Raw genomic sequence first — 22,362 nt, 5'->3', positions numbered from 1 at the left:
CTCCTCCGTCAGCCCGCATCTTTTGCACAGGGGGTCAGTCCACTTGCCTATCCTCGATAGGTACAAGGACCAGTGTCCAGTGATAAGCCCCACTATAGCTCGGAGCTTAGCCCTATTTAGGCCCCACAGAGCTTCTGCAATCTTCCTAGTGGGTCTTTCCAAAAACGATTTTGCGTGTCTGGCGCCCATTTCCGAGCCCCACCTAACCACAATCCTCCTGTCCCCACGTTCTTTGACTAGGTCCTTCACAAAGTCGGTGTGCACGCCTACGTGCTCCACTTCCCCCTGAGAGGCCCTCCTGCACCCGTTCTTAGCTAGCTCATCGGCTTTCTCATTGCCTTTGATGCCAGCGTGGCCCGGAATCCAAGCCACCTCTAGCCGATTGTGTGCGGCGATTTCCTCCATCAGCCCTATGCATTCACCCAACAATTTTGAGCAACACTCGTATTTGAGTATTGCGCTCAGCGCGCATCTGCTGTCTCAGTAGATAAAGATCTTTTTGCCCTTGTCCCCTCTCTCCAGGATCATCCTGACGCAGGTCCTTAGGGCAGCCAGCTCTGTCTGGAGTACGGTTGCGTGCGAGTCCAGCCCGATGGCCTTCGCTATTGCAGGCCCCTCAGACCATACCCCCGCTCCTGCTCGTCCGCTCACCCCAGATCCATCTGTATACCAGACTAGCCCCTGGGGCGGCGCCCAATCCGCGTCCTTTTCTGATAGGGTTTCCCCCCCATCTAAGGTTGACGGAGAAGTTCCTGTGAAAGTGCCATCTGGGCCTGCAGGCGTCAACACCTCGCGATAGTAGCCCTTCCAGCTCTCTGTCTTCGCTGATGGCACTAGTATGCCCAGTCCTAGCTCCCTTCCACGTTCCCTGTAGCCGCAATCTCGCAGCCGATTTTGTCGCCTCGTCCCTTATGATTAGGTGAGGCGGTTGCATGAAGAGCAGGGCCTCCAGTGCTGAACTCGGGGCCGTTCGAAGGGCCCCAGTTATGCCCAGCATCGCAAGCCTGCCTACTCTGTCCGCCGCTTTCCTGTGGCAGGCCTTGTTCAAGGCTGTCCACCACACTGCGGCTGCGTATGTTAGCTGTGGGGTCATAATGGCCGTGTAGATCCACTTGACCATCCTCGGCCTTAGACCCCATGTGCTTCCGAACATTCGCCTGCAGGCCCAGTATGTCAAAGTGACCTTAATAGTCTGCATGGCGATATGCTTTTTCCAGCTGAGCTTCTTGTCGAGCCAGATACCTAAAAAAAAAAGAGAGTTGCCTCCTAAGCATCACTAGATGAAGCTTTCGACTATGCTATACCTCGCAATTGCATACCAGCATTTGTTTTGTCTCATTCATCGACTTGCTCTTTTTGCTGTTTTAAGTTTTTCCACATTCATACTATCAATTTGGCTGTGGTGTTTATTCATCCTCACATCCTCATGTGAGAACACGAGTGAGCCAGATACCTAGGTATTTGACCTCTCCAGAGAAGTTGAGGTCTGTATTGTAGATGGAGGCGGGTTAGATGACACCCCTCCTTTTGCTTGTAAACTGCACCATCTCCGTCTTGCCTGGGTTTACCCTCAGACCCTTCGATGTGCACCACTGCTGAACATAGTTCAGCGCTTTCTGCATCTTGCTATGTAGCATGCTCGCGTCCCTGTTAGTTACCAGCAGTGCCACATCGTCCGCATATGCCACTGTCCTTACCCTTAGTTCCTCGACTCCAGTGAGGAGGCTGTCAACAACGAGGAGCCACAGCAGTGGGGAGAGAAGCCCCCCCCTGCGGGCAGCCCCTCCGCACCACAGCCCTTACCGCACTGTCCCCGAGGGTAGAGTGGACAACTCTGGTTCGGAGCATGGCGGCTATCCATTTGGTGACCCATGCCTCGATCCCAAATGATGCCGCCGTTTTCTCCATCATGGTAAAGGAAGTATTGTCGAAAGCTCCCTCTATATCTATAAAGACACCGAGGGTGTCCTCCTCCCTCTCCTTTGCGTCCTCTATTATGCCTACCAAGTGGTGCAATGCAGTCTCAGTTGATCTGCTAGCTTGGTATGCATGTTGTGAGGGCATATCTGGTTTATCCTCAGTGCCCCCTCCTTAATGTGCCTGTCGACCAGTCTTTCCAGCGTCTTCAGCAGGAAGGAGCTTAGACTGATCGGTCTGTAGGCTTTTGCATTGTCATAGCTGAATTTGCCCGGCTTAGGGATAAAAACAACTCTGACTTCCTGCCACCTGCTGGGCATATAGCCCAATGCTAGGCAGGCCCTCAGTGCCGGTAGCAGTCTGCGCAGGAGCAATAGACACCCTCTTCGCAAGAGGGCCGGATATATTCCATCCGGACCCGGGCTCTTGTACATTTCGAAGGAGTCCACCGCCCCCCGCAGCCTGTCCAGCGTTACTATTCGGATCGCCGCTTCTTGTTCGCGTCCAGTCTGCCTCCGGGCACTCCCCTGGGTGCTCTATAATAGAGTCCGGAAAGTGCGCGCAAACCAGATGAGCCAGGACTTTTCGCGGTTCTGTAATGGTCTCCCCGCTTGTCAGCGTGATTCCACGCAGCCTTTGTGTAGGGCCCCCGAGAAAACCCTGGAGACCCTTGATAGTGCTTCCAGTTCCTTACAGTATGTTCTCCAGGTGAGCTCCTTTGATTGATTAATGAGCCTCTTGTACTTGCTCTGTTGGCAACGCGTCCTCAACTCCTCCGCGCCTCGCCAGCCTGCCCATTGGAGTGCCTTTAGGCAGGGTCGCCTGTTGGCCCCCCTACCTGCCCCTGGCGGGATGAGCCCAGCAGGGCCCAGTTGAGGGTCCCTTGAGACCCCCTCCCGGTTCCTGTCAAGCCCCCCCCCCCCCTCACCAGAGGAGGCCTTCCCGTGCGGCTCCTCTCGCGGCCGCGCTGCGGAGCCCGCGCGACGGCAAGGGGTCCCTCTGTAAGAGGGATGACAAAAGTCGCCGATGGCAAAAATAACTTAAATTTGGAATGACAATGGAATCGCATGCAATAAGATATTTTTAATGAAAAAATGACCCATTTTCAACGGAACATTCCATTATCTTCACTCTATTGAACATCCACTGTGAAAAAGAAGAATGAAAATTTTGAAACAATGAAATTTTAGTATCAGGTGTGTGAATAAGTCTTTCCCGTTTTTTTCAAATTTTGAGCCTTTATTGTGAAAAAATGGTTACAAATGAATTATTGAAAGTATTGGCCATCGTCTTCTTGCGTTTGACACGAATCTTCATCAAGCAAAGTCGTCAATTCTTGATCTTCAAAGATTTGCGGCCGCCCGGAACGCTCCTTGTCTTCCACGTCGAAATCACCACTTTTGAAGCGTCGAAACCATCCGCGAACACTTGAATCATCGACACAACCTTCTCCATAAGCTTCCTGAAGCAATCGATGCGCCTCGGCAGCAGATTTCTTCAAATTGAACCAATAAAGTGAAACTTCCCGCAAATGACGTCGACTCGGCTCAAATTTCGACATTTTCACGATATCAAAAATTTATGATGCGAAAAAATTTCAACTAATGTGTTAGTGTGGAATTGTTGACAGATGAATAAGCTTTGATTATGACATATGTAACCATTGAATACTCGCACAGTATTGGTGGCGGCATCTCTTACAAAAAACGGGAAAGACTTATTCACACACCTGATATAATACGAAAGAATATGCATTCAACAAAATGTTTTTCGTAAAATATTCTATACTTTTTTCCCAGTGCGCCATTGTTTGCAGGGACTCTATCAAGACAAATCTGCTGATGTTTAAAATCTCTATTGATTTCCTTCTTAAATTTACTCTAACTGAATCGTTAACAACTAAAGCATTATTCCTGAGTTTTAGAAAGCTAAAGAAGACAATTTCGCCTTCATTTCAACATCTGAAATGTCGGACGTAACATCTTGAAGTAAAAATTTTCCGTCAGCGCTAGATGCTGTTCGTCCCTGAATTTTCCCCACCCGGTAGTATTAGACTCAGATAAATACTTCTAGCACATCATTTTATTTCGCAGTCCAGTTGATTTGGCATATTTCACGACTTATTTCGACATTATTCTTTTTTGCCTCAATTTCACTATCATTGTGAAGATTGGTACAAAAGAGTGACATCTACGAGTTTCCGGTGAAGCTGGGACTCCGACCAATCGACAAATTCATTGTTTTTCAGTTTCAATAATTTAAACATTTTTACGAAAATCGGCAGAATTAGACGGAGAGTTATCTCAAACTCCTAACGGAAATCCTCGAGCATTAGGATTTGTTTCGTGTAAGCATGTTGAGCTCGTGGTGCTAAACGCTTAAATTTTACTTCTATTTTTCTAATGCAAATTATAAACATCCTGACAGTCATGGAGATGAATGAGCAGTAATAATAAATGATTGAATTAATTAACTATTTCGGTAAACTTTCAAGAAAAAAAAATATTAATCCGACACGGAATAAAAAAAAACATCAGGAAAATCACAGGAGATCCAGAAGTTTTATTTACCCGAGTGAAAATAATAAATTGAAGAAGAATGATTCAATTTAATTAATTTTCTTCGAGTTGACGTAAGTCGTTCGTCTAGTTTTCGTCGCTTTTTCAAATTTTCTGCGGTTTATAATAATTTACATTATGCTGTACCGGCAAATAATTGTCGAAAAAAATGAACTCACTGGAATATATCATTCTACTACAATAAGAGAAGAATATCGTAGATTTCATGAAATGCATCTTGTTGAATACGTATTTTTTCATATGAAAATAGAATTTGATTGTTGCAACGTTTCAATTCTTCATCTTCCCAGTGTATTTCCAGTAGAACGTAGATAATGAAATATTCCTTTAAAAGTAAGTCAGTATTCCATTAAAAATATCTTATTGCATGTGATTCCATTGATATCGCGTAACATAAGTTTTCAGACTAACGAAAGGCGATGCATTCAAATAACTATTAAAATTCGATGAAAGTTTCAGAAAATAAGAATCAATATGCGATAGATTCGAACCTTCATTTGTTCGAAGGATGGGGTGCATATTTAAAGCCCTTAGAATCAATGATTGAAGTATACAGGTTAATCACTCAGTCCTCTAAAAGTGTCGACAAATTTCGTTACGTCAATAAATTATTCTGTTGGCACTATCGAACAAGACCAACTGGTTGAGTGAAAAAATAATCTTTTCGTTTCGCTCAATTTTTTTCTCAGTCTAATAAACATTATTTACCGTGAAAGATCTGATCATGAATCAACCGAAGGAATATGACAACGCAAACAGCGTCCAATACCGTGACATAGAAGATCTAGTTGAAGAGTTCCCCGATGTGTGAAAAAAATGAGGGGTCGCATTATTGACATCGGGTGCGGACCTGGGAACATTACAAAGGGTGTACTAGTTCCGGCTGTGGGGGAATATGCTACTATTGTCGGTAATAATTACCAAATTATCCCAGAGGTTGATCCCTTAGCCGACCTCCACATATTAATAAAGTCATTTGTTACCCCTTTTTCCAGGTGCTGACCTATGCCCTTACATGGTTGCCTATGCAGAGCAAAATTACTCTCTGACAAATAAATAGTCGTACATGCAATTAGATATTCAAACTCCCGAATTGCCCAATAACTTGATTGAAAAATTTGATAATGCCTCGTCGTTCTATTGTCTTCATTGGTGTAGAAACACGAAGGGCGCGTTGAGAAATTTTTACCAACTCCTTCGGCCAGGGGGTAAAGCCATTATTTTGACAATCTCTCATCATATGATATTCGATGTCTACTCCGAACAACGTGAAGATCCAAGATTTTCAGCATATATTCAGGTACGTTAAAACAGTTGTATAATCCCCCAGTAAAATTTATAAAAGAATAGTGTAAAAGCTCCCAGAAAATTATATTTTCAAGACACTAGGGTGGAAAAAATAGTTTGTCAGGAAATTTTGTATCTTTTTCAATAACGACAATCCCTTGATGACAAAAAATAACTTCTGATATCAGGTAAATTTCGATTAATCCATTTGATATTTTTTTAGTTTCAATTCTAAAATATTCAAATGCTTAAAACACTTGAATTGATTTGAGAATTAATGTTCTTGATTTGGAAAAATTGCCTCATCGTTGCGATGTTTCATGATGTATTTTGTACGTAATATAGTATATATTATACTAGCAGACCCGGTCACGCGTTGCTGTAGCTAAGGTTTTTGTTATATTACATTGTACTGAACTATTTAGGAGGAACGGTAGGAGAACATCAGTCAGGGGGATCACCATGCTTTTTTACCTAGATGCCATTTGCAAAAAAAATATGGCGACCTCCATGACAGATTTTCTATTACCGTAGCCCCTTAGTACAATGAAATTAAGATTTACGAAGGAAGACGTTAAAGCTGGTATAAAAATCCACGGGATTGGGATTTGAAGGGGAAGGACTTTCAACACGATTAATTAAAATTTTCGTGCAGCTGATATTAAGCCAAAATCAATACAAAAGAATTAATTTCAAAATTTATTATTATTTTTATTCAATTTTGTAACAAATGAGTATATTACAAAGTTGTTAGTAAATAACATGTAACACTTAAACTTATGAATGAGGTAGGCAGACCAGGGCGTCTTAAATCCTTAACAATAATATTTATTATTTTGAATTATAAATACTTTTAATTTAATTTACCACTAATCGTCGCACAATATTTTTGGTTAATCTGTCTTTAGCTAACACAAATAGATTCGACGGTTTTCCTACACGTGAACATGCAACATATAGTTGCCCATGGGAAAAACATGGATTTTTCAAATTTAAACCACAAATGGACATTGTTTGGCCTTGAGACTTATTTATAGACATGGCAAAAGCTAAAGGAATTGAAAACTGTAGCCTTCTGAAGGGTATGGTGGAATCTGACGGTATCATTGCAATACGTGGCAACAGGACCACTTTTCCTTTAAACTTCCCAGTTAAAATGGTTGCTTCAAGAATATTTCCGGGGATCTTTTTGATGACCAAACGCGTACCGCTGCATAATTTCGGTGGATTCAAATTACGTAGGAGAATAATAGGGGAACCAATCTTTAATCGAAGATTATGTGGTGGCATTCCAGGTATATCTAGTGAATTTAAAAATTCAATTGGAAACTTTATACTTTCATTTTCATCAACAACAGCATCGATTGATTTAAAAGACATCACATCGCCTGGTAACAACTGTTGTATATGGAAGTTAATTTCGTCAACATCAACATTTCTGGCTGCCAAAATCGCTTGATGACTGAGCCAGTTGTGATTCAAGTAATTATTCTGTATATTCGGAAAAATACTTTGAATCATCTGAATCCCAGCAAGAAGGGATAATAAAGGGTCCGGAGGAGTGGGTAGAGGTGATAGCACAACTTTTCCTGATGCGCAGCACATGCCGGGTGTTTCATTCAGAAATTTCAATGCCTGACAATATTGACATACTTTATCCATTCCACCGATAGCAATTTTTGAATGTGCAGAGTAGTTAATATCTGGCGCACATTCAAAAGCAAGACGAACAAGTGATGTACGTGTTAATGAGCGGCTAATCCGCTGCCTCTGTCGTTCTTGTACTCGTGCTATAGGTATGTTTCGTTCTTGTGCCGCTCTTGTTCTCGTAATAGTCTGTCGCAAACGTTCGTCACGCTGTTCTTGAGATTCTTGTGCACGACTCTCTGCCGTCCTGATTCTTTGAGCTGGATTTCTTGTTGCGATTTGTTCTGCCGATTGATGCGCTCTTTCAACACGTTTGCGTCGTGCCTCTCTGCTCCTCGCGTTGTTTAGATTACATTTTTTCGGTGGCATATTACTGAAATAATAATTTTAACCTTCAAATATTAGAAAAAAAAACAGAAAAACATGCGATTATAGTACAATGAAATGAGGAGTGCAAAATATTTTTTAATAGAGGTTAAATGAAAATTAAAAAAAAAATTGTACAATTATTGAAAACGTGTGGAGCTTTGTACCATTTTCTCATGGATATATTAATTTTTTTTTTTTTTTAAAATTGTTCATTTCTTTGATGTGACAAACGTTTTGCTTTGTTTTACATCCTCTCCCGCCTCTCTCAAACTTTCTTCTCCAGCCTCTCTTCTTCTTTCCCCCCGGCCCCCTGTACCGCATTTGCCGAAAGGGAGAGAAAAACCTCACTCGAGGGAAAACCTGCCCTGGTACAGTCGTCCTTTTGACAGGACTACCGCTCGACAGTGAAACCGTGAGATTAGAGCGCTATAATTTTTTTTTTTAATTTTGACCGCCGGTGCCCCGGATCGAACCCGGGTCGTTGGCTTGCGAGTCTAGCACTCTAACCGCACGACCACTGCCGCCGGTAATATATTAATTCACTTTTAAAACTATGTGATAATACTTACATGTATATATTTTAATTGAAGAGTTTTGAGCTTCACTATTATCTTCACTATAATATGAATTTAATTTACCCTTCATTTTAAGTAACACGTGGCCGGTTAAGCTAACACCAAAAATTTTAAAGTAAAAATAATTGAATTTCACGGTATTTCGTTTTCGTTACGTTCGCACAAAATATATTTAACTTATATTTTAGCCTCAACAACACGTGGTGGTTATGTTATTGAATTACAGGTTATATGACACGTTTGTACGTTTCACATAGCAGCACCATCTGTTAAAATCATTTGGAGTTACCAGATTAGAATGCGTGTGAATGTCAAATAATAGACAAATAATTTGCAATAAAATAATATTGCGACTATAAATTAAGATGTAAGCTATTCTATGTTTTAAGTTGAATCAAACTGCACACGGTGTGCAAATTTCATTAAAATTGGTCAAGTAGTTTGAGAGTCCATCGCGGACAAACAACGTGACACGTAATCTATATATATTAAGAAGATATTGGATCATATATACCCACAATGAACCAGCGGTGACAGAAAACGTTACCCTCTTTATTTTTACAGTCCCTCAATTCCATTTTCAAAGTACAATAAAACATTGTGCAATATTGTTCGATATCATAATTCTTTAAGGATTGGCTGAAGTTTACCGCTCCGCAACACGGGCATCCGGATGCTGAAGATATTCTGAGAAACGACTTGAATGACATTGGCTTCAAGATACATCATTGCTCTAACAGGTGGAAAACCTTTACGTACCCAAGGATGGAAGCTCTGATTGGTAAGATTCGAAGTTATAAATTCTCAATCGAAGAAGAGAATAATATAGCGACGATAGATAAATGAATGTACCAGGAGCTGGAGTGTCTTTTAATTTGAGATTTGGTGATGTCTCTTAATCCATTTGTGATGCGGCTACCAGCTGATCTTCAAAAACTTACAGAGAAGATTTCGAGAAGCGGCTCAAAGACAAACACCTTCCGAAAAAAGATTATTCTAGTGGTCGTAGTGTCGACTGTTGCATTGCACTGCTAATTGCTGTATTTGAAAAACCTCATTAATAATGTGAAATTAATGATGGATGGAAAAATGTTCTAGTTGAAAAAAATCTTTTTGATTACGAACTTTGAATGATGTCATATAAATATTTATGTCTACGATAATCCAGTCGACAGAATGTTGACAATTCGTCGACTAATTGCCGATGTCCTATTGAATTTTGAACGGCTTTGATAAAAATTGTATTCTGGAAAATAAAATATTTTAAACTATAATATAATTATATTACATTATATAACGGAATCATCATGAGTTTCGTCCAATTTCTAAACATTTTTCAAAAACAAATGATTTGTAAAAAGCGATTTCGCAAAAACTGCTTAATATTGTTGGGTAGATTGGACCAAACTTGAGAACAAAATTAGTCCTAACTATTGTCGCTAATCTGGGATGATTCATTATGATTTTTACTGATGTTGTGGAAACATTTCAGTCAAGCATCGAAACTAGTTTACTTCGATACTGAAGTACCCCGTTGTAAGGAAGTCCTTATATTCCCCCAGACCGCCTGAGGGGTGTAAATACAATGATATGGATATCTCAGGCAATAAAGATATTTTTAAGTGACCACTAATTAATGCACTAACTGGAAATATTACGTCTGATATATCGCAATGTACGCTATAAACAGTTGCCAACATGTGCCTGATGATGATAATTCCTCAAGCATTAAACTTCACTCTTAAATTTAGATTGAGGGACAAGAAGTTATTCTGTAATTTTATGCTTCGGAAATTGAATATATCATTGAAGGATTATTTTATGACTCAACTACTCGGTGTTGTTGAATAGTGCCAACGGAATACCTCATTGATGTAAATTGTATGCTTCAATCCTTGATTCCGAGGACTCCAAACATTAACCTCATGAGGCTTCGAATCCATCGTATGTTGGCTCATATACCCTGAATATTTCATCGAATGTTTATGGTTATTTTAATGTATCGCCTCCCGTTGATCTGAAAACGTATTGTAAGCAATACCGATGGAATCGTACGTAATAAGATATTTTTAATGATATAATGACCCATTTTCAAAGGAATATTTCATTCTCTATATCCTATTGGTAACTCACTGTGAAAATGAAGAATTAAAACAATTTGGATATGAAAGCATACGCACCTAACAATATATATTACGTATAATCTACGAAAGTTTCCTCTCAGTGTAAATACCTCACCTAACGCCATCTCATTCTCTGGATCTCCATCAACTTATCTTGGCTCAACTCAGAGGTGTATTACTCAGAAACTTCAGCCACGGAGTCTCGGAGACCCAGGCGTCGTTCAAACTTATTTCCCTCTTGGGAATTCCCACCCGCATCCAACCATATTTCAGAAAACAAAGGGAAGAATAATTCAGAGGGAGCAATGGCCGGTAAATATTGTGAAGGTGGTAAAGCATCACAGCTATAAGTGGCCAATTTCGATAGCGAACAATTTACATTTACCTGGTGTCATTCTGTACGTAAAAAGTGTTGAGTTGAGGAAGAAAAATGTACGAACCCACGAGAAGTGGACAGCTACGAGAAAAAAGTTATTTCAAAGTTTCATATTACTAATCGCACCACTTCGATCAATAACGTCTCGCCAAAATGCAGTTGCATGTTGGTTGAGTAAAGTGACAGCCTAATATTACACTTAATGCGTTGCAGAATAAAAAATAACTTTCGGAAGACAATTGGGGAGAAAGCACATCAGTTGCTCGCCGACAGTACTCTAAGCAAAACGCCTTCTATGGAGGTGGGATACGTACACCATTAGATAGTGATACTCCAGGACTTTAGGTTTTTTTCATATTCAATATAAATAAAAGGATGGAAATTATATCGAAACATTTAGTATAAATACATAATTTCTTTGGGAAATAGTGTAATAGATGTATTGAGTATGTATTAACAAATTAGGACTTCAACCCCCCCGTTGTGCCAGGTGAAAAAGCCATATATTGAGGGACAAATCTAATCTAGTGAATGGAAACTGCATTAGAAATTCGGTTTTTTTAGTAAAAAAAAAACTACTGTACAATAAAATGAGGTTCTTCGTTTAAAATTCTAAATATTTTGCACCTGGAAAAAAGTCTGTTAAGGGAGTGTACTGAGAAAAAAAATTTAATTTAACTAATATTATTTGCTTCAGACAAGAAAATCCCTAAAATTTTCATTCAACAACTCTTTTTAAATCCTTATGAGAAAAATATTTCATTGGCAGAAGGATATTGTTCTCAGTATAGGTTTCATTGGCGACGTACGTAATTAAACAATATGAAAACCAGCTACTAAGACAATTGAACACGCTATTGGTTCGATGATTATTATTGAAATGATTATGATTATTGAATGATTCTTCACTTGTTAAGGTGTAGAATCATGAATTTTCTTCAATAACCATCGTGCAACTATTGGCTTCGGCTCTCTTGTCTTGAATGAATAATAAATAAGTGAATAAATATTACCGTATAAAATGACCGTCAGTCTAGTGATAAGTGTCTATTTTCTGATTAGTTGTCTAGCTATTGGCTATTTCCTTGACACTTTGACATTATTTTATCGTTTGTCTCTTCATTGCTTTCCCTTTAAATCATTTTTTTCTATAATTTATATTTTTTCAGATATAGAAGAATATCGTTGACGTGTTTAGATGGTTCATTAATTTTTCATCTATTGACGAATCTGAAATTATTCTTTGTCATCTGTCTACTGGTCTCAGTGTCCTGCAATGGTGAACAAATTAATCAAGAAAGACAAGATCCAGAGGGACCAGGAGAATATATTTTTGCATGGACATTATCAACGTAATAGGATTCTTCTAATAACACTTGGAATCTGGCCAGAGTCTCCTTTATGGTTAACAATTACAACGCAATGTCTTTTAGGTCTGTCGACGATAACAATACTGATCCCACAGGTATCATAAATAAACATTTTCTAAAATAAACTAACATAATAGTACACGGAGAGACAAGTATGAGAAAAATTATTATTCCCGTTCAGTTAAGTGAATGCGGATGGTCGTTTCAGATGAAATATATGGTAAAACGTTGCAACAAATACCGGTCATACGAAAAAATATCCATCCAATAAGATATATTTCTGGTAACTGCAGGTATATCGGAATAACTATTGAAGTCATATAATTGCCACATTAATAATAAATTTTTACTAATGGAGTTACCAATCATCGGTAGTCACTGTCATTATTTTCAGTCAGTGTAACTTGTCTTTTGTTTAGACATCCCTCGTCAGTACGTCAATTTTGATTTTTAAATTTCACGCCCATTTTTCTACCAAGGGAAGTCAAATTCTCCAAACAATTTTCCTGGAAATCCCCCTTGTCTATGGTTAATAAAATAGTCTGTGAATAACCCCTCGGAGCATTTTATTAGAAATAAAATACAAAATTATCACTCTACATTATATACACAATATATCCATAATTTCCAACTATTGAATTGAAGTTATGATTAAAAACCGTCAGCGATTGAGTTTTCATTCGGCACTACTGAATGGTTTTTAAAAATGATCTAACGTCAATATTTTGTTGTTATACACAATAAATCCATTCTACTAAACGGCACGGTAATTGTTGCCAGAATATTTTTCGAAATTTAGATTTTTTCTCCGGGTACTTATCAAGTTGATTGATACCTGAAGCCATTCCTCAGCTAAGTAATGTAATTATCTCTTCAGTATGCGTTTTTAATTCGAGTCTGCCATAATTTAGAGAGTCTAGTAACTGCAATGGTAGAGCAACTGACTGTTGCCATAGCATATATTAAATTCTACTACTGTGGAACAGGAAAGGAATGGGTTCGTATACGATGAACCGATAAATATTAATAAATTAGTGTTAAATATTAACCCCGAATAACAATAATAATAATACATAAATTTTTCAATTTCTATACATTTCGTGTGCCCATTGCAATAGATGCAAACAATGATAAATTCCGTTAAAGAGGATTGGGGCGAAGTGGATGATTCATTAGTTGAAACTCTTCATATTTATGCTAAAAAGGGCTACATGCGAACCACTATCTACATGGGTATTTTTTTTAGCTATTTTGACAGGTAGTGAACATACTGAACTAATAAAAATCGTTCACAAATAACGTCTAAAGGCAGAGAGTTATTCTTAAATTTAAGTCTCATTGGAAAAGGAGTTGATGAAGTATTCTGACATCAATCAGGTTACGGAGATAGCGCTATTTTTTTCGATTTATGAAAATAATCGATGTTATCTCTGTTATCATATATTTATATTTTTTAATTTATGTTAATTTATTTTTGTGTCTACATTTGTGTTAACAATTGCACTCAAAATTTTGTTATGCATTTATTTTTCAGCTACTCTCTACTCTATAACAATCATTTACTGTGGATCTCCTTTGAAGTCACCAATTCTTGATGTTCTCTATCCTCTCAATCATTCGAGACCAAGATTTTTTCCGTTACAAGTCGATTACTCTATTTACGGCATCAATGCGAATGACTACTTTATTACAGTTCTAATGCATTGCTTCATAACTGTCATGGTTGTAGTGCATTTCCTAGTAACAATCGATACTTTTATTTCAATCATGGTTCTACATTGTTGCGGAGTATTTGCAGTTGTTGGGTGAATTTTTTAAAACTATTTTCCAAATAAAAACAGTGCCTGATGGCTTTATTCTACTCATTATTCTGAGTCCCAGATTAATGCCATCAACGTGGAGAGAAATGTTCGATAGTAACTCGGGAGAAATTTCCATCATCTATTACCGGATAACGATCCGTGTCGGTTTTAATAAAAAAAATTAAGCTTCGTTATTTTATTAAAAAAATTAATGTATCAGATGTCAATTTGAAAGTCTTACGGTGATCTTTGTTACCAATTATTGGTAGTACATTATCACCAATGTTTACACAATTTACAATTACAATTTAGCTCTGATGGAATTAGTAAAAATTCCGTAAATTTTAAAGATACGTAATTTTTATTAGATACTTCTCTCGATGTAAATTGGAAAAATATCTCAAATCGCAAAAATTAATTAATTTCATGTCGTGATTCCAATATATAGAGACATGTTACAACAGATTCAGGCAGATTGCTCACCCCGGGAGCAATATGAAATCCTATGTAACGGGATACGAAAACATCGTCGAGCCATAGCGTATGCATCGATATGTGCTCTAATCAAAATCTATTTTTAATCATGAAAAATCACTCCTGTGATGAATCTACATGCCAGAATAATTCTATTGGGATGTCCTTTAACAGATTGGCAGAAACCATTGAAACATCGTTTACAATGATGTATGGGTTCGTAGTTTTTTTCACCATGGTACTGATGAGTTGTGGACTACTTCAAGTATGTAGTCTCTAATAAGAATTTTAATCTGTAAAATAACACTTAGAGAAATTCCTATCATCTAGTAACATCGTAGCTGATCATTTATGGACATGTTTTCTTGAATGAAGAATTAAAGTGGGATGTCTTCCTCTGTTTGCATTCGAAGAATCCCTCAACTGTACGATAAATTTTCACATATAATACCACGAGAGCTCCGAAATTATCGGATATTTCCCGATAGGTTCGTTGCAAACAAATGAACGTGCTTCGCGCTCACAAATGAACGCGCTTCGCGCTCGTGATTTTTAAAGTGGAAAACTTGACAAGCTTATTTGTTTTGTAGGGAACCTTGAGGGAAATATCAGATAATTTCAAAGTTCGAGTGGTATTCGGGGGATCATTTTTTCCATTCAAATCTTGGCCGATAGGATTGCGCCATGAGACATAATTTTCAACGAATTGCCATCCAACCTGGCAGATACGATTGAGGGTTACTTCATCATTTGTTTTTTTTATATAGGCAACATGAAAAATTTCCAGTGAAATTTCCAAGAATTTCCGCTGAAATACCGTCTTGGCTATACAAAATAACGTCGAATGGTGCAATCCTATTGGCCAAGATTCGGATGGGAAAAATAATCAGCAAATATTTATTTACTTGAGAGACGTATTTATTTTTCTAAAATGATATCTCTTGGATTTAGTTAGTCTCAGAGGAGTTTCCCCTGGTCCGAAGCACGACACTGCCGACAGTCGGCCGAGAGTTGGCCCACGGTTGGCCGAGAGTCGGCCCACTGTTGGACGAGAGTTGGCCCACTGTTGTCCATTCCCTATCTCGTAAGAGGGTATTTGAGTTCTAATGATGACTCAACATGAGGTGAAATAATTACAGTTTGTCCACCGCATTGACAGTTACAGACCAATCACCCTCCTTCCCTCTTCGGGAAAAATGTTCGAAAAAATTATAAAGGAGAGGCTGTACACAGCAACCCATGATGATATTCCTGTTTTTCAATTCGGATTCAGGGAACACAAATCCACCCTACATCCCCTTACCATTCTCACATCCAACGTGCAAACCGCTAAACACAACAACCTGAAAACTAACACCTTATTTCTGGACGTACAGAAGGCCTTTGATAGTGTCTGGCACAAAGGATTGCTCTACAAACTTAACAAACTCAACTGTCCCAAATACCTCATAAACATTATCCAACAATTCCTACTGAACCGTCGCCTCTCTATTAAAATAAAAAATAGCTTCTCCCACAAATCCTCACCCCAGCAAGGTGTCCCTCAGGGTTCCCCCCCGTCCCCTCTCCTATACAACCTATTCTGCCACGACATCCTCGATAACCCCTTCTCGATAAACAACCCCGAGAAATATCTTGTACAATTCGCTGATGACACTGCTCTCGTTGGGCACGGCAAAAACTGGGAATCGGCAACGAAAAACCTCCATGACCCCGCGGATGAAGTGCAGAGATGATTCAGCCAATGGCACCTCCAACTCAACCCTTCCAAATCCCAATACATGCAATTTCTCCTCAACCCCCAAAAATCTTCGTCCACCATTACCCTACAGAATACCCCCATCTCTCCCTGTCCCCACACAAGATACCTCGGGGTTGACTACAACCTCAACTTCAGAGCCCACGCCAACCTCATAAAAAAAAAGTGCATAGCTAGAGGAATAAAATTCCGAGGCCTCACCTACAAAGACAAAAAGCTCAACACACAACAACACATAGTTAAAATATACAAAGCCATATGCCGCCCGATCCTAGACTATGCCCATCCTCTCCTCCTCAATTCGAGACCCGGTACCAAAAAAATAATAGGCGTAGCGGAAAGAACCACTCTCCGTGAAATGACCAAAATTCGTCATCCCGACAACCCTCTTTACAATCCATCCAACACTCTCCTCTTCGAGCGCACCAGAACCCATCATTGACGGACTCCTCAAACTAACATCGAGGTTTGCTATCAATAAATTGGACCATATTCTGGTACTCTGCCACAAACGCAATCCTATGAATAGAACCCGTTACAAACACTCTCGTCATACCTTATTTGAAAAGCTTGAATCTATCAGAATTGAGAATCTGGGATCTGACTCCTAGCGAAGCCTTGAACACCTCCAATAATGGACTTAAAAGAAAAACGCATTGTTCTCAAAATTGTCAACATCATTTCTCTCATCGCTGCGGAAAACCCAATCACCTTTTGTTTTGCTTTTTGTTACAACAATTGCTATTCAATACAATGTAAATATTTGTAAATACTTGGCTGAAGGCCCTCGGGCGATGGCCAGCTGCAAGTTCTTGCAAGAACTTGGAATGAATTCCGTTAAATATAATATAATTACAGTTAATAATGAAAATCGACCAGCCAACCGAGATTATGAGAGGAGGTTCATTTGACCTTGCCTCAATGCTCCACCTGTTTTTTATAACTCTACAAGGTCAAGAATTATATGATCATAGCAGTGAATTATTAGAAAAAATGTACATTCAAGTAATTTTCACGGTGATATGTAATTATGATTTTTACTTTTGAAATTGTCGTCTTAGTTTCAGTTGCAATTGGCCGGGGATGTCTTTGAAAGCGAAACAATTGATATCGATTATGTTGATGCGTAGCATAAAACCAATGCAGATGACCGCTGCAAAATTTTTTCCTCTCAATATCGAGAGTTTTGGGAAAGTAAGTAATTACAGTATTGAAAATCATTTACAAGAATTAATTTCGTCATTTTTCAGGTCCTGAAAACGTCGTTTTCGGTCTTCACGATGATGTTATCAAGTCGATGATTCTTTCACATAACTCAAATCCAAATAGACTTTCTGACATTCCACTCAACGATTGGATACGAATAAAAAAGACGCAAAATTAGTACTTCTTCACAATCTTCGCAAAACTATATCTATTGAATAAAATGCAAATACGAGAGATGAAATGGAATTCTTGCATTTATATTACATAAATAGGGCCATAGATAGTTTTTCATCGGTTTTCGTGACTACATAAAATAACGAAATTAGTAGGATTCACATTCAGTACACACAGGGGATCACTCAATTAATATTCTGTCTTTTCGACGAAACTGTCACGAACTTTTTTCGGAACGTTTCGTCATTTTTATTAGAATGATCTGCGAAAAATTAGGATATTATCGAGGATAATTTCCCCGTTGATTCCGTAGTCGATCTGCAGAGAATTTTTTGCAAGGAATTTCAAGAGAAAACCGTAGAGAAAGAGATAGAGATGATACAATCGTCGTCGGCTTACGTAAAAGCTATCAAAATTGCGTCCGTTCGTGCTTCAGGAAGGGAAGTCTTCGTCACATTGGACAATTAAATTGTTCCGATCAAGTTGTCCGATCATATTACTCTGAACTACAGGAAAGAAGATTTTTACCCCTTAAAACCGGTTCCACTGAAGGAAGACTTAATCATTTAATCTCCTGTTTACCACTTCACACTTTCAGTTCAAACTTGTGATCGAAAGTCACAGCAATGCTATAGTCATTGCAGCCAAATTAGGACAGAGAATTTAATCAGTTTCATTCCGAAAAAAAATTAAAATGGCTGAAAATTCTGTTCGCTCGCTGTCGATTCTTCTCCTTTTTTGCTTCGGAAAATTCGTGATTGGGGCCAATGATACCAATCCGCATATAATTATTATCGTTGCTGATGACTTGGTAAGAATTGAAGAACAATTACTCCACTAAAAGGTGTCTTTAGTTGCAAATAAAATAGATGATGCGTCTTGTCCTTTCGTCACTCAAAAATAAACAAAAAGTCGTTGCGAATTTGCTCGAATGACTACTTGGCTGTCAATAGTTGACTGTTGACTCTATATCTATATTAGAATTGTCAAAATTTGTCACAAAATGAAAAATGTAATTTACCTGCAACTTGACGGAGTAAAGTACATGTTTAAATAAGTAAAATATATCCTTTCACACTCTAGGTACATCGCGTTAAACGTCATGCACTGACAAAGAAATATAGTTCTGCTAATATAAAATATTCTCCTCACAAGAATTTAAATTTCTTTTCGAATAGGGATCTGAGGCAGTTTGTGATTGCGGGACAAATGTCATTAGCAATTTTTATTTTCATCTCAGTGTAGGTGTCAAAGTTTGACAGTTTTCAACCGAGTGAATTAAAAGGCTTCAATACAGTAAAAACGAATACTTGATATTGAAAACCACCTGGATAACATGAAAATTTGAGAATAACTTCATAAAACTAACAATAAAGTTACATTCAGGGAAATGTTGATTTGATTCAGACGTTTTTTAGTGGTTGAAGGTCCACTAAAAAACGTCTATACTAAAATAATGTGGAAAATATTCTTTTACAAAAATTTATTTCACCAAGTCTTTGCGAGAATTAAGAACATTTAGAGTTTAGTTAGAGAACAGATAGTCTTTAGACCTTTTGAATTGCGCATATCAAGTCCTTCTTGACTTGATTAAATATTCGCTTCCCTCGATAGCCTTCGAAAGACTTGGAGTGATATTAATCTTGCTGAGATATCTGCCCAGGTTCTATGATTAATCTCCATCTTTAATCAACTTCAGTGATAAATTGGAAATTTCTCTCGCCAATTAAACAGACAAATAATGCGAAGCTGTCGTACACTTCCCGCGCAAAACTACCAAGGTTGTTTACAATAATAATAGATGGCGACATGCGTAGTAGAAAATAATTTAAAACTTGTCCCGGAGAAACATCAGTTTTCTACCAGTATTTTAATATTAAATGACAATCATGGAACAGGGAGAATTTATTGCATGAGGTCTATGACTTAGTAGCTAAATCTTATCAGTGCTCATGACCCAATGCTTGAATATTCATGTTCCACTAATTACACCACAGCTTATTATCGTGGAAACTTACTCCTTAATTAATGATACCTATCGATTCTTAAATGATATATCGGTAACAATATTCCTTGAGGTTTTTCAATCGGTTTTCTTTTGGTGGATAAAAATCAAAAAAATTATTTATGAATTCGATTGAAGGATTTTTTGGTTCTGAATGGGAACATTGCAATTGAATTGATTGAGTTATTGATTGAATTGGATTCACCACAATATTCTCTACTATAAAAAATTGATTAATTAATAGGGCTCTAATCAGATCCCGCCTCCGAATATCGATGCACTTTCTTACAATGGTGTTATCCTGAATAATCATTATGCTGGTGCAGTATGCACACCGAGCCGAGCAGCATTATTAACGGGAAAATATCCTATTAATCTTGGGATGCAGCACTTGGCACTCGAGGCAACCGAACCGAGAGGACTTCCATTAACTGAAAAATTACTGCCTCAAGTATTTACATAATTTTACCAATTTTTATTGGCAGTGTTTATAGGATAAATGTTCAATCACAATTATTAATGAAAATTTTAGTACCTGAAAGAAGGAGGATATGCAACCCATATCGTTGGGAAATGGCATTTGGGTTTCTACAAAAAAGAATACACCCCGACGTTCAGAGGCTTCGATTCTCACTTCGGATACTGGAGTGGACATCAGGATTACTATAATCACGAGTTTGAGTCATCGGTAAAATGATTAACGTTATTATTGAAAGCCGATGGAATAACGTCAGTAGCGAAATGATAAACTGGATCACATTGATTTTGCCCTTGGGCCAGTTTTTTATCAACATGTGGAAATAGAATAGAGTTTTTATCACATATCTCCATAAACATTGACAATGGAGAAAAACACATGAGTAATCTGTCTGTAGAAACGATATTCCGTAAAAATTACGGAACAGTTACGCAGCTTTTCAGTGAATTTCCTTCAAAAAGTCCAAAATATTTCAGAAAAAGTGCAGAATGTTCAGTGAAAAAATGTGTAACTGTTCCGTAATTTTTACTAAATATTGCGTTAACTGGCAGATTACGGAACAGATACGTAATTGTTCAAGAATTTTTCTCTTCGTGGGGCTAATAACCGAAATGAACTTGACCAGCTTTACCGCGTCTTTACTGAAATGGAAAAAAAATGATTTAATTCAGACTAATGGTCATAATTCAACTGTTATACATTTTCCCAAATTTGATTTTGCTTCCCTCTTCCATACTATTTTAAAACTAAAACTTTTCAACGTTTCCCTACAATTACAATGTTTTGATTTTTTTGGTTATAGGATAATTATCGTGGTTACGATATGAGAAGAAATATGTCAGTTTCATACGAAACTAAAAATCGCTATTTCACAGATCTTTACACAGAGGAAACCATTCGATTAATTGACAATCACAACAAATCCACCCCCATGTTCATATACCTCGCACATGCTGCAGTTTACAGTGGAAATTCAGAGAACCTCTTGCAAGCACCTGACGAGGAAGTAGCGAAATTCTCGTACATCAGTGGCCCGGAAAGACGATAATACGCAGGTAATTATATTATTCTATAAATCCAGAAATGATGACAAAACGAGCAGAGCAATAATCATCTCTAATTCATCACCAGCAGACAACTTTCCCGCTGTCCTTTGTCGAGAAATCGATGTTTCTTCTCTTAAGGGGGGATCCTGCTTTAGAGGCTTCAAAAAATCGATTTTTTTTTGCGTAAATCACTTCCTAAACTATCCAAGAATATGTCTCCAAAATTTCAGAACAAAATTCGGATTATTTCCGGAGATACAGACGGAATAGTGAGCAAGCGTCGAGCAGGTTACGAGCATCACGAAAACTTTGACACGCGATTTCTCGGATTTACATTTTTATGATTTTTTCAAATTGGCGGGCAAGATAGGAAAAAAAGTAAACGTCCTATCCAAATGAATCAAAATGCGTTGTATTTGGAATTAAATTCTCTTCTAGGTGAACCTAACACATCTTAAGAAAGTTAACATTAATGCGGTTTTTAAACGATTTAAAGTAAATTTTTTTTTTTAATGCATTTTTTTTTCAATCTGCGAAAAATTGTTGAACTTTTCATTTTTTGTTAAATTTTCGTGGTTCACCTAGGAATTACACTATTGAAAAATAAAAATTTTTTTTGTTTTTTTGTTTCACATGAAAATTGCGACCTGCATCTTACCCGCCACGCAGGAATTGCAAACTCGAGGCGCCTCCGTAAATTTCTTCAAAGCCTGCCCTCTGTCCACCGCTTTCCTGTGGCAGGCCTTATTCAAGACCGTCCACCACACAACGGCTGTGTATGTAAAGTGTGGGGTCATTATGGCTGTGGAGATACGTTTCACTATCTTCGGCCTTAGCCCCCATGTGCTTCCGAACATCCACCTCCACGCCCAGTATGTCATAGTGACCTTGTTGGTTTGCATGGCGATATGCTTTTTCCAGCTGAGCTTATTGTCGAGCCAGATACCGAGGTATTTGACTTCCCCAGAGAAGTTCAGTTCTGTATTGTAGATCGAGGGGGGTTTGAAGACACCCGTCCTTTTGCTTGTAAAGTGCACCATCTCCGTCTTGCCTGGGGTTACCCTCAGGCCCTTCGATGTGCACCAGTGCTGAACATAGTTCAGCGCTTTCTGCATCTTGCTAGGTAGCATGCTCGTGTCCCTGCTAGTTACCAGCAGTGCCACATCGTCCGCATA

At 38.4% G+C, this 22,362-nt stretch overlaps 3 protein-coding genes across 8 annotated transcripts; all 3 read left to right on the top strand.

Moving 5' to 3' along the window:
- The first annotated feature begins 5,169 nt into the window (after positions 1-5,169).
- On the top strand, positions 5,170-9,220 carry LOC135167163 (juvenile hormone acid O-methyltransferase-like). Of its 2 annotated transcripts, XM_064130054.1 has the most exons (3): positions 5,348-5,406; positions 5,492-5,796; positions 9,008-9,220. In XM_064130054.1, the coding sequence occupies exons 2-3, from the start codon at positions 5,563-5,565 to the stop codon at positions 9,218-9,220; spliced, it is 447 nt and encodes a 148-aa protein (XP_063986124.1). In that variant the 5' UTR covers positions 5,348-5,406; positions 5,492-5,562. The 2 variants fall into 2 exon arrangements, with proteins under 2 accessions (XP_063986123.1, XP_063986124.1); XM_064130053.1 differs by having other exon boundaries at positions 5,170-5,796.
- A 1,656-nt stretch (positions 9,221-10,876) lies between these two features.
- On the top strand, positions 10,877-17,856 carry LOC135167162 (putative odorant receptor 59c). 5 transcript variants are annotated; one of them, XM_064130050.1, is made up of 10 exons: positions 10,877-11,174; positions 12,043-12,338; positions 13,121-13,240; positions 13,362-13,476; positions 13,778-14,048; positions 14,494-14,586; positions 14,694-14,784; positions 17,137-17,273; positions 17,340-17,472; positions 17,529-17,855. In XM_064130050.1, exons 2-10 carry the CDS (start codon positions 12,150-12,152, stop codon positions 17,577-17,579), a joined length of 1,200 nt encoding a protein of 399 aa, XP_063986120.1. In that variant the 5' UTR covers positions 10,877-11,174; positions 12,043-12,149; the 3' UTR covers positions 17,580-17,855. The 5 variants fall into 5 exon arrangements, 4 of the variants coding, with proteins under 4 accessions (XP_063986120.1, XP_063986119.1, XP_063986118.1 ...); XM_064130049.1 differs by having other exon boundaries at positions 10,877-11,319; positions 17,529-17,854; XM_064130048.1 differs by having other exon boundaries at positions 10,877-11,218; positions 17,529-17,853.
- Positions 17,857-19,610: 1,754 nt separating this feature from the next.
- LOC135167529 (arylsulfatase B-like) lies at positions 19,611-21,589 on the top strand. The gene is made up of 4 exons (XM_064130813.1): positions 19,611-19,718; positions 19,908-20,114; positions 20,196-20,351; positions 20,944-21,589. The coding sequence occupies exons 1-4, from the start codon at positions 19,611-19,613 to the stop codon at positions 21,187-21,189; spliced, it is 717 nt and encodes a 238-aa protein (XP_063986883.1). The 3' UTR covers positions 21,190-21,589.
- Positions 21,590-22,362: the final 773 nt, after the last annotated feature.

Source organism: Diachasmimorpha longicaudata, chromosome 11 (genome assembly GCF_034640455.1).
Source record: "Diachasmimorpha longicaudata isolate KC_UGA_2023 chromosome 11, iyDiaLong2, whole genome shotgun sequence".
Lineage (NCBI taxonomy): Eukaryota > Metazoa > Arthropoda > Insecta > Hymenoptera > Braconidae > Diachasmimorpha > Diachasmimorpha longicaudata.
This window is presented reverse-complemented; position numbering and strand designations above follow the sequence as displayed.

Excerpts from the sequence above, each read along its gene's own strand:
- LOC135167162 (XM_064130050.1), top strand. The coding sequence starts at position 12,150 with ATGGTGAACAAATTAATCAAGAAAGACAAGATCCAGAGGGACCAGGAG. Across the intron at positions 12,339-13,120 it reads TAACAATACTGATCCCACAG|TATGCGTTTTTAATTCGAGT; the intron begins GTATCATAAATA and ends TTATCTCTTCAG. Across the intron at positions 17,274-17,339 it reads AGTGAATTATTAGAAAAAAT|TTTCAGTTGCAATTGGCCGG; the intron begins GTACATTCAAGT and ends TTGTCGTCTTAG.
- LOC135167163 (XM_064130053.1), top strand. The coding sequence starts at position 5,563 with ATGCAATTAGATATTCAAACTCCCGAATTGCCCAATAACTTGATTGAA. Across the intron at positions 5,797-9,007 it reads GATTTTCAGCATATATTCAG|GATTGGCTGAAGTTTACCGC; the intron begins GTACGTTAAAAC and ends TAATTCTTTAAG.
- LOC135167529 (XM_064130813.1), top strand. The coding sequence starts at position 19,611 with ATGACCCAATGCTTGAATATTCATGTTCCACTAATTACACCACAGCTT. Across the intron at positions 20,115-20,195 it reads CTGAAAAATTACTGCCTCAA|TACCTGAAAGAAGGAGGATA; the intron begins GTATTTACATAA and ends TGAAAATTTTAG. Across the intron at positions 20,352-20,943 it reads ATCACGAGTTTGAGTCATCG|GATAATTATCGTGGTTACGA; the intron begins GTAAAATGATTA and ends TTTTGGTTATAG.